This window comes from Pseudorca crassidens, chromosome 20, assembly GCF_039906515.1.
Source record: "Pseudorca crassidens isolate mPseCra1 chromosome 20, mPseCra1.hap1, whole genome shotgun sequence".
Classification (NCBI taxonomy): domain Eukaryota; kingdom Metazoa; phylum Chordata; class Mammalia; order Artiodactyla; family Delphinidae; genus Pseudorca; species Pseudorca crassidens.
Window position 1 is genome coordinate 57789414 of NC_090315.1, and position 12569 is coordinate 57801982.

The 12569-nt window shown below is 45.8% G+C and overlaps 1 protein-coding gene across 1 annotated transcript; it reads left to right on the plus strand.

Annotated features, from left to right (window-relative positions):
* The first annotated feature begins 6517 nt into the window (after positions 1-6517).
* HSBP1 (heat shock factor binding protein 1) lies at positions 6518-10831 on the plus strand. Its single transcript, XM_067721322.1, has 4 exons — positions 6518-6675; positions 7220-7286; positions 7876-7996; positions 9316-10831. The coding sequence occupies exons 1-3, from the start codon at positions 6631-6633 to the stop codon at positions 7992-7994; spliced, it is 231 nt and encodes a 76-aa protein (XP_067577423.1). The 5' UTR covers positions 6518-6630; the 3' UTR covers positions 7995-7996; positions 9316-10831.
* Positions 10832-12569: the final 1738 nt, after the last annotated feature.

Sequence of the window (12569 nt, forward strand, 5' to 3'; positions counted from 1 at the left end):
ACCAACTAAACAGACCTTCTACTACTTCTTAGTTCTAAGAACCTTATTAACACTATTCTCAATTAATATTGGAACCTTAGAAATTTTTCCTATACAAGATATCATCATTTTCTTAAGTATTTCCTCCCTTCCCTTCTATGGCTTGTCAGGTCCATGAGGGGAGTCTACCAGATGAATCAGAGATCTCAGTTATCCAAAAGTTAACTCCTGTCCTCCCAAGTACCCGGTCACTACCAAACCAACTGAGCGGAGGGAAAGCTAAGGGCGAAAGTCATGCGGGATCTTCAAGAGCTTGTTCTGTGCTTGGCTATAGACAAATTCTAAAGGATCTCCAAGCAGTTTCTGATTTTGAAGATGGAGCATATTAATCTATTCACGTGTAGTTGACTTAAGCAGGAGTCAACAGATAAATCACCAAGGAGAAAAAAATCACTCCAAGAGAAAGGTGAGCACTGAGAAAGACAACTTCCTTTTCCGTTTAACTACTAAAGAATAGTAATAATAATAATAATGATCTGGCCCCGCCTTTCACCAAGATGATACATCCCACCTTCTCTCCTTATCTGGCTGTTGAGATTTGGAACCTCTCATAATGCGATGATAAAGTGCTTTCATAATTGTTCATCTAAGGCAATTAACAATCCTTTTGCTATGTAAACTGTGTTACCCTTATTGTATTTCCTATTGCTAATGGAATAGCCCACTACTGGAAACATTCTCTGGTTTTGACTATGTTTCTAGAAAAGCATATATGAACTATGTAGAGAGAGAAAAAAATGGTGGGACTGAATGTGTGAACAAGGATTTCAGATAAGAACTTTACTTCTGTAAATTGAGAATAAGTCTGTAATGTAAGCAGAAGTCATTTAGACATTCATCAGATTCGGGAGGCAGAGACGCCTCTTCCTGTCGCCCACGCTGCAGCGCTATCAGAACGTTAATCCTTGGAGGGCTGCTGCGCTTGACGAGCCTGTGAGATTTTGTTTGGTCCCAGGTGCTTGCTGGTCGGTAGGGATACTGTGAGAAGCAGCGGGGGTAGTAAAAGCACAGTAATTATCACCGTGAAGCTACGGAACCTTTGAGGAAGTGGTTCAGAGCAGCCCTGTAAGAAGTATTCGCTGAAAATGTCCATTTTCTGCTGTTTTTTTAAAGCTTTTCCTTTAGGAAACAAAGGGATTCAGCGTTCAGTCGTACAAGCGTTCGGATTATTAAAGAATTGAAAATGAAGGCTATATGAAAACGGTTTTGCGTTGTCATGCACATGTCAACACTCTTCTGATGTTAAATATTATTTATCCCCCCAAGATACAAATTTTCAGAAATTAAAAAAAAAATTTTTTCATAAATGCTCAAAAAGGATAAAAGTTTATAATTAAAATTTTTTTCATTCTATTGTGGCTACAGTAGTTTTGGGCCCTAGTTACTGAATTGCTTATAGTTTCTGGGCTGTAAATTAATATTTGATTTACTTTGTAGTTACCATGAAATTTGTAACTTCTTTTGTGAAATAGTCAGATAAAGGTGATCTGGGATTTTTAATGTGTGGACCTGGTCTTAGACCAGCTTTAGTACAGTTTAAACACAGTGACAAAGCAAAGGTGTATTTTTTCAAATGGTGCTCTGGTTGGCCTATAATATTTAAAGCCAGAAAGTAAAAGTAAGTGCTGCCTGCCTAATAACTAACTCCTTTCCTTTCTTCTTTCATAACCGTCAAATCCTTCTGACTTGGAAAAAAACATACAGATGATTGCTAGATAGATAAATAATACATAGAAAGATACACAGACAGACAGAGAGATACAGAATGAAATAGATACAGGATAGACAGACATCAAGAACTTTACTTAGTTAAGATCCTTAACAAAAAAAGAGGAAGGGGAGGATGCTAATACTTTATAAGTGCCTCCTATGGGCGAGCTTTCACACACTGATGTATGTATATTTACATATTATGTTATACATTTTACATGTAATATATAACTATATATATAATTTATATAATTCATGGACTGTTGAAACAGAGATTATCTCCACTGTACAGATGAGAAAACGAGGTTCACAAAAGTTAAAACTATCTTACACCACGTCTCACTCCTAGTAAGTGGTATGTATGACTCCAACACCAATACTTTTCCTCCTTATCCTAAGCCAGCACCACACATATGTCACCAGGAGTCAACGGAACAGTTTGTATCATCACACACAATACATGAAATTGATGATGACAAAACAATTGGATAATGACGGGATCAGCGAAGCAAACCATAACCAAACTTCCAAGTCAGAGTCTGTAAGAAACATTTCCTTCCTCCCTGGGCATTCTGTCTCCAGGAAATTGATTGTTTGTCAGCCAATCATGGTGACACTCATTTGGAAAATTGCCACAATGAACATGAGAAACATAAACCAACACTTCAAACCAAAAGCAAAGCAAAGCGATTCAAGATGCATTAGGATGCCACCGGTGACACCATTCTTCCCCATGAAAGCTGTTTTCTGTTCTTTTGTTAACACAGCCTCAAAGAGACCCTCCCAAGTCACAGTCCCACGTGGCTCTACCTAGGGTGCATGCCAGGGATTCTAGGAAAACTTGATGTCACAAGAATCCAAGCCAAGAGGACTGGTACTGGGGTGAAGGCGTTTCTAAATTAAATTGGCCGGAACTAGACTTTTCTCTCCATAACAAAACCCTACCTTTGCTCCTCACCAAGAGTGGATCCTGAATCCCTGCCCTGCCCCTCCTCACACCAGCAAGGCAGCGTCTTCCCTGCCGAGGATTATTGGTGCCCTCATGGATTGTTCTATGTAAAACGGGTATCCGGTACCTGCAGAAATTCCTGTCTGAGATTCATCCCCAAGGAGAAGAGACTCGTTACTCTGATTCAGCAGCATTTCCCAAAGTGTGTAACAATGCACTATTTTAAAGCAAGCACTACTTCTTTACCCTCTGCTTCCCTGCCTTCTCTTAGGGCAGAATTTTCTAAACTGTCATCCTACAAGAGCATACTCATGATTTAAGGACATCCCTCTCCCACAGTTGTCATAACTATGACACTTAAACAGAAATGAGGGGTTTTGACAGATGAATAGATAAAGAAGATGTGGCACATATATACAATAGAATATTAGCCATAAAAAGAAACGAAACTGAGTTATTTGTAGTGAGGTGGATGGACCTAGAGACTGTCATACAGAGTGAAGTAAGTCAGAAAGAGAAAAACAGATACCATATGCTAACACATACTATGGCATCTAAAAACAAAATAAAAGGTTCTAAAGAACCTAGGGGCAGGACAGGAATAAAGACGCAGATGTAGAGAACGGATCTGAGGACACAGTGAGGGGGAAGGGTAAGCTGGGACGAAGTGAGAGAGTGGCATGGACACATATACACTACCAAACGTAAAGTAGATAGCCAGCAGCCGCATAGCACAGGGAGATCAGCTCAGTGCTTTGTGACCACCTAGAGGGGTGGGATAGGGAGGGTGGGAGGGAGACGCAAGAGGGAGGGGATATGGGGATATATGTATACATATAGCTGACTCACTTCGTTATATAGCAGAAACTAACACACCATTGTAAAGCAGTTATATTCCAATAAAGATGTTAAAAAAAATTGTTCACAACCAAAGTTTTAAAGGTTAACTGCTAGTGCCTCACACATAATACAGTACTTTTGTTAGTAGAACAATATTCAGTTACATTCGGTATGTCAACCCTGCAAAGTAAGTAAGTATATCAGCCATGACGATAAATTAGTGGAGTTTTTGCATAAAGCAGCTGTTTAAAAGACCCTGGTCTCCACACAGAGAAAATATGCTGTCTTTCTGCTTAAGTGGAAAAGAAAAAAAGCCTCCACAAAAAAAGTGTCAAGTTAGCTTGCTATTTATGCAAAGAAAATTTCAATCAGGATAAAAAGGCCTTAAGTCTCCTGCCAGAAACACACACACACACACACACACACACACACACACACAGCAAAACTCCAGATCCAAGTGCTAATTCATGTTCTGTGTTGCTCATGGCCATATGCCAGACCTGACTAGAAATCCAGGGTGTGGGTACCCAGTCTTCTGTGCTGAGTCTGGGAGCCCCAGAGATTGGGGTCCAAAGTGAGAGGGCCTGCAATCTCACCCAGCCTTGACTACTTACGAGCTAAATGATTTTGGAGCTCTATGTAAACACTTTATAAAATACTAAGTAGGATACAAATGTAAAGTGGTATAACTTTACCGACTGTTACGGGTTGAATTGTGCCCCCCCAAAAAAAGACACATTAAAATCTTAACCCCTAGTACCTCACAATGCGACCTCGTTTAGAAACAGGGTCTTTGCCTGTGTAATTAGTTCAAATGATGTCACCCGGGAGTAGGGTGGCCCCTCATCTAATATGACTGGTGTCCTTATGAGAAGAAGAGAGAACACACAGAGGGAAGGCATGTGAAGACGAAGCAGGGGCTGGAGTGATGGGTCTGCAAGCTGAGGAACACGAAGAACGGCCAGCGGCACCAGAAGCTGGGAGAGAGGATGGAACACATTCCCCCCCCAGAGCCCTCAGAAGGAACCAACCCTGCTGACACCTCGACTTCAGACTTCTGGCCTCCAGAGCTGTGAGAGAATCCATTTCTGCTGTTTTAAACCACCCAGTGTGTGGCGCTTTGTGACAGCCGCCCTAGGAAACTAACACACCAAGCTTCACTGTCAGTATAGAGGAAAATTCTCAAGAAATGGTCCAAGCGAAAATAAATTCATGGTTGCAGAACAAGTGAACAGAACTCTAGGCGATGTTCATAGATCCCTCTAAAGATAGCGTTTCTCATCTGAAGGTGATCCCCCCACCCCAGGAGACACTCGGCAGTGTCTGGAGATAAATTTGGTTTTCACGACGGGCAAGGGGGTGGTGGCATATGCTGCTGGCATCTAGTGGGTAGAAATCAGAGAAGCTGCTCGACATCCCACAGTGTACAGGGCACCTCTCACCTCCACCACAGCAAAGAATGACCTGACCCAAAATGCCAACAGTGCCACTGTTGACTAACCCTGCTCTAAACTCACACAACTCAGAGAATTCTAGAAAGATAGAAAAAGGAGAGGGTAGAGTCAAAGTCCTGGGCTCAAGTCCTGTCTCTTCCTAATTTGACCTCCTGATTTAAAAGACTTAGTCCCTCCTGTGTCTGTTTTCTCAACGTTATAAAACGGTGATAACTCTGTCACAGGGTTCTTCTGAGAATTAAGTTTAAACACCAGAGAGCGGTTTATTTTTAGTCATCAGTTAAAGTGCTAACTAAATACCAGTTAACAACAACCCAATTATAAAATGTTTTGCCCCTTGGCAAGGGAAGGAACCTGGGGGCTGGGGGAGGAGGGCAGGGAGGGAGGCAGGTAAGGGGGGAAGGCAGGTAAGTGGCTGGTGAAGAGACTCGAGTCTTATATCCCTAAGACCAGCCCCCCAGGTTTGTTACAGATGCTGGTTCTTCCCTTACAGGCTCTCTGCAGCCAAAACCAAGCTGGAACTGACCCCCAAATGCAGTCCTTAAATGAGATAAGGAATGTGAACGTTGCTGGAACACGCCAGGTCTTCATCCTAGGGCTCTCCTACCCCTTTGCCAACAAGACCCAATCCCAAGACCACCTGCCGGGCTGGAACTTGAGGTCCCAACTCCGCAGTGCCCCCCTCCGGAAATAGCAAATCCAGTCTCCTAACCCTGCACACTGCTCCCTCCTTGACCAAACCAGAAACCTTCCCCACCCAACACCATGGAACACCCATGCTGAATGAAAGAAGCCAGGCTCTAAGGAGGGCTTTCGTATGATTCCACTTGTATGAAGCTGAGCCGCTGGCAAAACGAAATGACTGTGATAAGAGTCAGGACGGCGGTCGGCCTCGTGGGTGGGTAGGTGGGGGTGATAGGAAAGGGGCGGAGGGGCTTCCAGCGAACTGGTCATGTCTCTTGTCTTGGTGCTCACAAGAGTGTGAGGACTTTGTAAAAAGTCATTAGGATTTTTGCACCATCCAGAACGTATCTTACACTTAAAAGTGAAAATCAACCTGTCTCACAACGCCGGCACCTCCGCTCGACCATCGTGGGGAGAAAGAAAAGCACTGTGTCCAGGGCGCAACGAGTCTGGCAGCTGGGCACTGGGCGAGTGGTGGGCGCGCCCCTCCCCCCAGGGACGTCGGTTTTCCCTCCAAGGGACCCGACTCCTTCTCCCTTCTCGGGGTTTGCGGGGTTTTGTTGGAGGTCAGGCGGCGACACAGGTCTGGGCTTGACACCTCGCAGGCGCCCTGAGAAAGCCAGCGCGGCCTGTAACGACGGTCTGGGAAGAGACTAAGGCCACTTCTCCATCCGTTAACCCCACGGCAGGTTCATTTCACCTTTTTCCTCCCGGGGCGGGGCCAGGAGGGAGGCGCGGTAGGGGCGGGGCTGGGCGGGGCTTAGTGGAAGAGGCGGAGAAGTGGTGGGCGGGGCCTCGCCTCGGAACGGAAGCGCGAACTACAGCTCCCACAGCGCCCCGCCGTCCCGCGGTTGGCCTCTGACGTCGCGAGAAGCAGCTGCTGGGCGTCTGCGCGGACAGACGGAAGTGTAGGTGACCGTCTGAGACAGCACCGCCAAGCTGGGAACCGGGGAGATGGCAGAGACAGAACCCAAGACCGTGCAGGATCTCACCTCGGTGGTAAGGGACGGCTGTGCGTGGCGCGCCCGAGGCCGCCGCACCCCGGGGGGCGCCGGCGAAGTCCGCGGACCGAGGCTCCTTCTCCGAGGCCGCACGGGGCAGGTCTCTGGAAGCCAGGTTTCTAGAGGCTTCGCGGCCGCGGCCTGGCCACCTTGACCCCCCGGCCGCTGGCTGTAGGCCCCTGCTCCTGCTGACGTGCCCAGCCATACCCGCCCCCCGCACCCAGCCCCACTCAATCTCGGTGACCCCGGCTCCCCCCAGCTCCCCTCCTTACCCACTCTGCTCTGCGCGCCCCACCCCAAAACACCCGACGCCTTGGGAATCGCAGCGGGCCCAGACGGGAGGGGGCGTCACCAGCCCCCCGAGTCTAATTTGACAGGTGGGGAAACTGAAACCCGGACAGGGAAATCGAAGGCCACGGAGCTACGGAGAATTGGGGCCGGAACCCGGAATCCTGGTCTCCCCGTGGCACCAGGGCTCCTATCCTGATCCCGTGAAGGTGTCTCGGGGTAAGCGTGGGCTGTTGTGTTTTGTTGTTTCACAGGTGCAGACACTCCTGCAACAGATGCAAGATAAATTTCAGACCATGTCCGACCAGATCATTGGAAGAAATATCCTTTATTTGTAGTCAGTTTCTGATGGGCCTTTGGATCCCAGTTTCCGGATGCTGGTGGCGATAAGTGGGTGGTTTGCAGGTCAACTTCCACTAGTCATTTACCAGATTTTTTTTTTTATTATTTTTTACTGAGCTTAGATGCACACTTCCTGAGAAGTACTGTGCAAAGAGCTGGGCTTACAGCTGAGCTAGATCCCTGGCTGTGAGGAACTTACAGTCTACCGGTAATGCTGCCTAGTATGATTGACTGTTGACTGTGAGCGAAGCATTTCATGTGTATCTCACCTGTGATCCTCACCATCACCTGATGAAGAGGTTGTAGCGTTACCTTTGTGTAGCGGATGAGGAACCAGGAAGCTTAGAAAAATGAAAGAACTTGCCCAGGTCCCATCACTAGTAAAGGGCAGGGCTGGGATTTGATCCTCACCCCGGACTCCCGTGCTCTGAACCAGATTCTAACAGTATCCAAAGGAAATTGGAAAACCACTTTCATGAAGACACTGTGTTGAAGGTTGTAGTCTGCAGGGCCCTGGAGGAGAGGGGTAAGAAGTGGAAGGTGTTGGTGCCGTCTTTAACTTCCCCACTTGATGACATGAGCAGTCGCATTGATGACCTGGAGAAAAACATCGCAGACCTCATGACACAGGCTGGGGTGGAAGAGCTGGACGGGGAAAACAAGATCCCTGCCACACAGAAGAGTTGAAGGTGAGGGGAGCGAGGGACAGTAGAAGTGTGGTGCGTGTCCCTGTGATTTTGATGTAGTCGGACTTTCTCTGGATCTGTCCCCAGCCAGGATCTAGCAAGCGTCCCTTGTATTGTTCCCCTTCTGGACTACAGGCTTTGAATTTTTCATGCCAAACTAATTCCTTATGAAGAATTTATTTTTCCTGTTTTTATCAATGAGACCTAGATCTCTGGTTAAGACCATTAGTTAATATTAGATAACCCCTGAGTTTATATCATTATAGCGAAAACAAAGAAGTGTATTTTGTTGGCCTGATAATTCTTATCACTGGCAGATTTTCCAATGGTTTGTTTTGTTTTGTTTCTTAAAGAGAATACGCACATTGCCACCTTCATAAATGCCATAAGTTCTAAGGATTCTCATGGGAACACCCCCTGCACTAGGTGAATGCCAGGACAATGACTGATTATGATTTAGATGACCTAGGTTGTGGCCACATTAAGCCTTCGCTCTAGAGTTGATTTGTTTTTCCATTGCATAGTTACAGGTATCAGGAGAGACTAATAATCAGAAATACCCGTTACAGCAAGATAGCTAGACGCACAGATGAGTGCCATGTTCTCACCATAGTGGGTTCCTTCATGACAAGCCTTTTCCTGAGTGTGGCGGTTACTTCATTGCAACCCACAGTAGTTTTTGAACTCCCTTTGTTCCCATCCCATTTTTAGCATTTTAATTCCCTATAAAAATAAAGGTTACTGTGAATGTTTAGGTAGCAAAATACACAGTAAAAGACACCAAATTCCTTTTTTATTTTCTGAGCATGTCCTGGCTGGACCAAATGATAGGTAACTATGAAGTACGGGTTGCTTTGAAGTCCGAGGAAATAAGTAGAGGTTCAGGAGGTAAGAGACTTAAATTTACTGTTATCTTAACAGTAGATTGGGTTGATGCAGTATGTTAGTAAATCAAGTAGTTGTTTTGTGTGGTTGTCACCTTGATTCCTTATAGACTTGGGCAATGTCCTGCCAGTCTTAGGAGCGTCTCTGGGTCTCGTATCGTCCGGCATTCAAAAGCCCCATCAAGTGAAAGAGAACAGATTGAAGAATTTCTCGAGTGACGGGCATAATGCAAGGAAAGGAGTGGGAGTAGAAAACAAATGCACAATAATCTTTTTAATAAAGATTTTCATTGTAGTTTTGCTAGGATATTGTGCAGAGAAAGTACAATTAATTCAGACGAGGATTGTGAAAGGATTTTTAGTTGCTAATTCTATGTATTCTTTTTATGTGTCCTTACAGAATGAATAGCACATTGATGGATTTTGCTTTTTCAACAGGTTGCTCATCTGCACTGGAATCTGGAACACCCTTTTTACAAGCCAAGAGAAGACAGATGGCTTTTTGCAACTAACTACTATGTGTAGACAGGTTTTATATTATAAAGTGTGCATTCTTCTTACCACATACTATAGAGTTAGTTTATAGAGTGATTTCCCTCCCCTGCCTCCCATGTTTCCTGAACATGGTGAATTCACGTCTTGGACCTTGGTCAGTTGTGCTATTAAACACTAAAACTTTGGCAGTTCCTGCATACAATTGTCAAATTTTTGGGGGTATTTTTGTGAAGTCACTTTTTTTCTATCATTCCCTTTGTAGTAGTTGCTGTTTGATAAAAGTTGCTGTGTAATTTTTTATTAGACATAGGGTAGATCCTTGGTTATAATAAGATTTTTGTGAAGTAAGGCATTTATAGTTAAGGTTCTTTGATTCTCAGAGTGACTGATGAGTGAACACCAAATAGTGTGTTGGCGATACTTTCCAAGTGGTTAAAAACATTTAAAAGTGTGTATTCAGAAACATCTGGCACTACTCTGTCACCAAAACTCGGAACGATGGTTTTATGCCTGAGTCCTTGAGGTCAGATGCTACAGTAACAAAGAGTGATCACGGCCACTTTAGTGTTAGAATGTTTAAATATGGACAGTGACAGAGTTGCCCGATGTGATGAGGCTTCCAGCAGTTAGAGTTTTGCATGAGGTTTGAACCTTCAGTAGGACCCTACCTTGTCCATCTACAGCAGTTACCATAGGAAATCTGGCAGGACTTTACAGCTAAGCTACTCCATCTTTTGAGCTACTGGCTGGGAAAAGAAACAGAAAAGGAAAACAGACCACGTTAAGTCCGTGCCTACTAAATAACTAGTTGTAGGCTTGAGTTTTTAAGAAATAGTTTCTTTAAACTGTTTCTTACCTAAATTCGAGCAGAGTAGTGGCTTTATTGCTGATAACGGGAGACAGGGAAAATAACTCCTGCAGCTCAGCCTGCAGTGTCAGGAGTGCTGAGCCCCAAGGCAGTGTTGATGGGAAGGAGACCCACGCGGCTGTCGCAGCAGGATGATTTTGTATAGAGAATATGGAAGAAGTTGGGGAATGGAACAGTGCTTTGGAGAGGGAAACCCGTAGTCAACACAGTGTGATTTTTTTCAAGTTTCCTATGTCACTAGTCTTAATTGTTTGAATTGCAAATATATAATAATATTAAGGAATAATTTGTCCTATTTATAAATTATATGGGGAACACAGAGGAGTCGATTTCTTCTGGGATAAAATGAGTTCCCCACTGTTATCACCGAGCCGCAGAAACTCCCTCACTGGGCCGGTAGGTCGCAAGGTGTGGCCCTGAAAGCCCAGAGCCAGCTGGACTCAGGGACTGGATGGGACCGCGTGCAAGAGGCTTCCAAGCCTGGGAAATGGCAAGTGGACAGTCGGGATGTAAGCAGTTGGCTTCCTTAAGTAACAGGAATGTTTCCCCTGACCAAAAATACCTGCCATGAATAAAGGTGCCTGAAATCCTGCTGTTGACGCTTCCTTTGTGTCAAAAATGATTGGTTTGGTTTTCTGCATTTTCATACCATTTCAGATGATCGGCTAGAAGCTCTGGAAGGATTCAGTACCCATAGCCAAAGTGGGGCCGGGAGGCGCGGGGGAGACTGTGGTGCCGCAAGGGAAGGCGAGGAGTGTGGAAGCCTCGGGCTGCAGGGCTCACCGGCCAGAGCGAAGGAGAGCGACGCCCTCCGGGGTCCCCAGGGAAACTTCACGAGTGTGCTCCCCGGGACACTCGTCCCTGAGAAGCTCCAGCAGAGAAGGGTTTGTGCTCACTTGCGGGTAGCATCTTCCCGGCTCATGTGATTCACCTGATGAAAATTCGCCACGTAAATTAGCTCAGGAGAGGCCCTGAGCCCCCAGAGCAGAAACGGGATTGAACTCCTCTGCCAGTTTCCAAGTTACTTAACCAAGGATTTTTTTTTTAATACTTGGCATTTAATTAACATTTCATAGAACCTGCAGGTGGTGTGAAACACACGTGGGGAGATAGCGGTTAAAGGAATCCAATAAATAGCTCCGGGTTCACCTTATAAACAGTCGCTTCACGTTCCCCAGCCTCCAGGTAAGGCTTCAGCCTGGGCTGGGGTGCCTCCACATTGTACAGAAGGATGCTTTTCCTCACACGGTCCCTGTGAAGTGCAAAGTGCAACACACCTGCTAAGTTACGGGCCTGATCGCCCATAGTCGGGTGCTCAGGCCACAGCCTCCTGGGCCCGAGGCACAGCTCTTTCCCCTCCAGCCCGCCCCGGCGACCAGGGTTCCAGGCACCCTCCCTGTCCTGGAGCCTCTGCTCCGTGAAGGCTTCTAGCATGGTCAGCATGGCCCCTGTCTAGTTCCAGGCATAATCTTTGGGTGCAGGAAAATCTGTCTGCCTCTCTTATTCTCCCAACTATTTTTTGTTCATTTACAGGCCCATGAAGTTCCTACTCAGCTAAGAAATACAGCTAGCATGGAGTTGTTTGCAGCAAGCAAAACAGCCTTAGGTTTGACTAAATGCCCTCTTTTTCCAAGCCCGGAGGCCCCATCAGCTTCCTCATTTGGCCTCTAGTTAATCCTGCTTTCATTCAAGCCACAGGATTTTTAAATGTTTTTTTTAATTAATTAATTTATTTATTTGGCTGCATAGGGTCTTTGTTGCTGCGTACGGGCTTTCTCTAGTTGCGGCGAGTGGGAGCTACTCTTCGTTGCGTTGCGTGGGCTTCTCACTGCGGTGGCCTCTCTTGCTGCAGAGCACTGCTCTAGGTGAATGGGCTCAGTAGTTGTGGCTCGTGGGCTCTAGAGCGCAGGCTCAGTAGTTGTGGGGCACGGGCCCAGTTGCTCCACGGCATGTGGGATCCTCCCAGACCCGGGCCCGAACCCATGTCCCCTGCATCGGCAGGTGGACTTTCAACCACTGTGACACCAGGGAAGTCCTTAAATGTTTTAATATTTTATCAATTTATTTTTTCTGCTGTTTCATATCTGAAGTGCCATTGTGTTTGAAACTTACCAGAACAAACATACAGTACTTCAGGCGACTGAAGGTTCATCTGCCTTACTGAGTCCTTGGAGCCCTTAACCGCACTTAGAGCATCGTTGCTGTGGGGACGGAGAGTGCAACAAACAACTTACAATGAACTTTTTAAAATTCTGTTTGTAAATTGAAGGTTTCCTGTACGGATAACTATGTTCCCTTTTTTTATTCGGTAGTTCAAATATTTTAATTA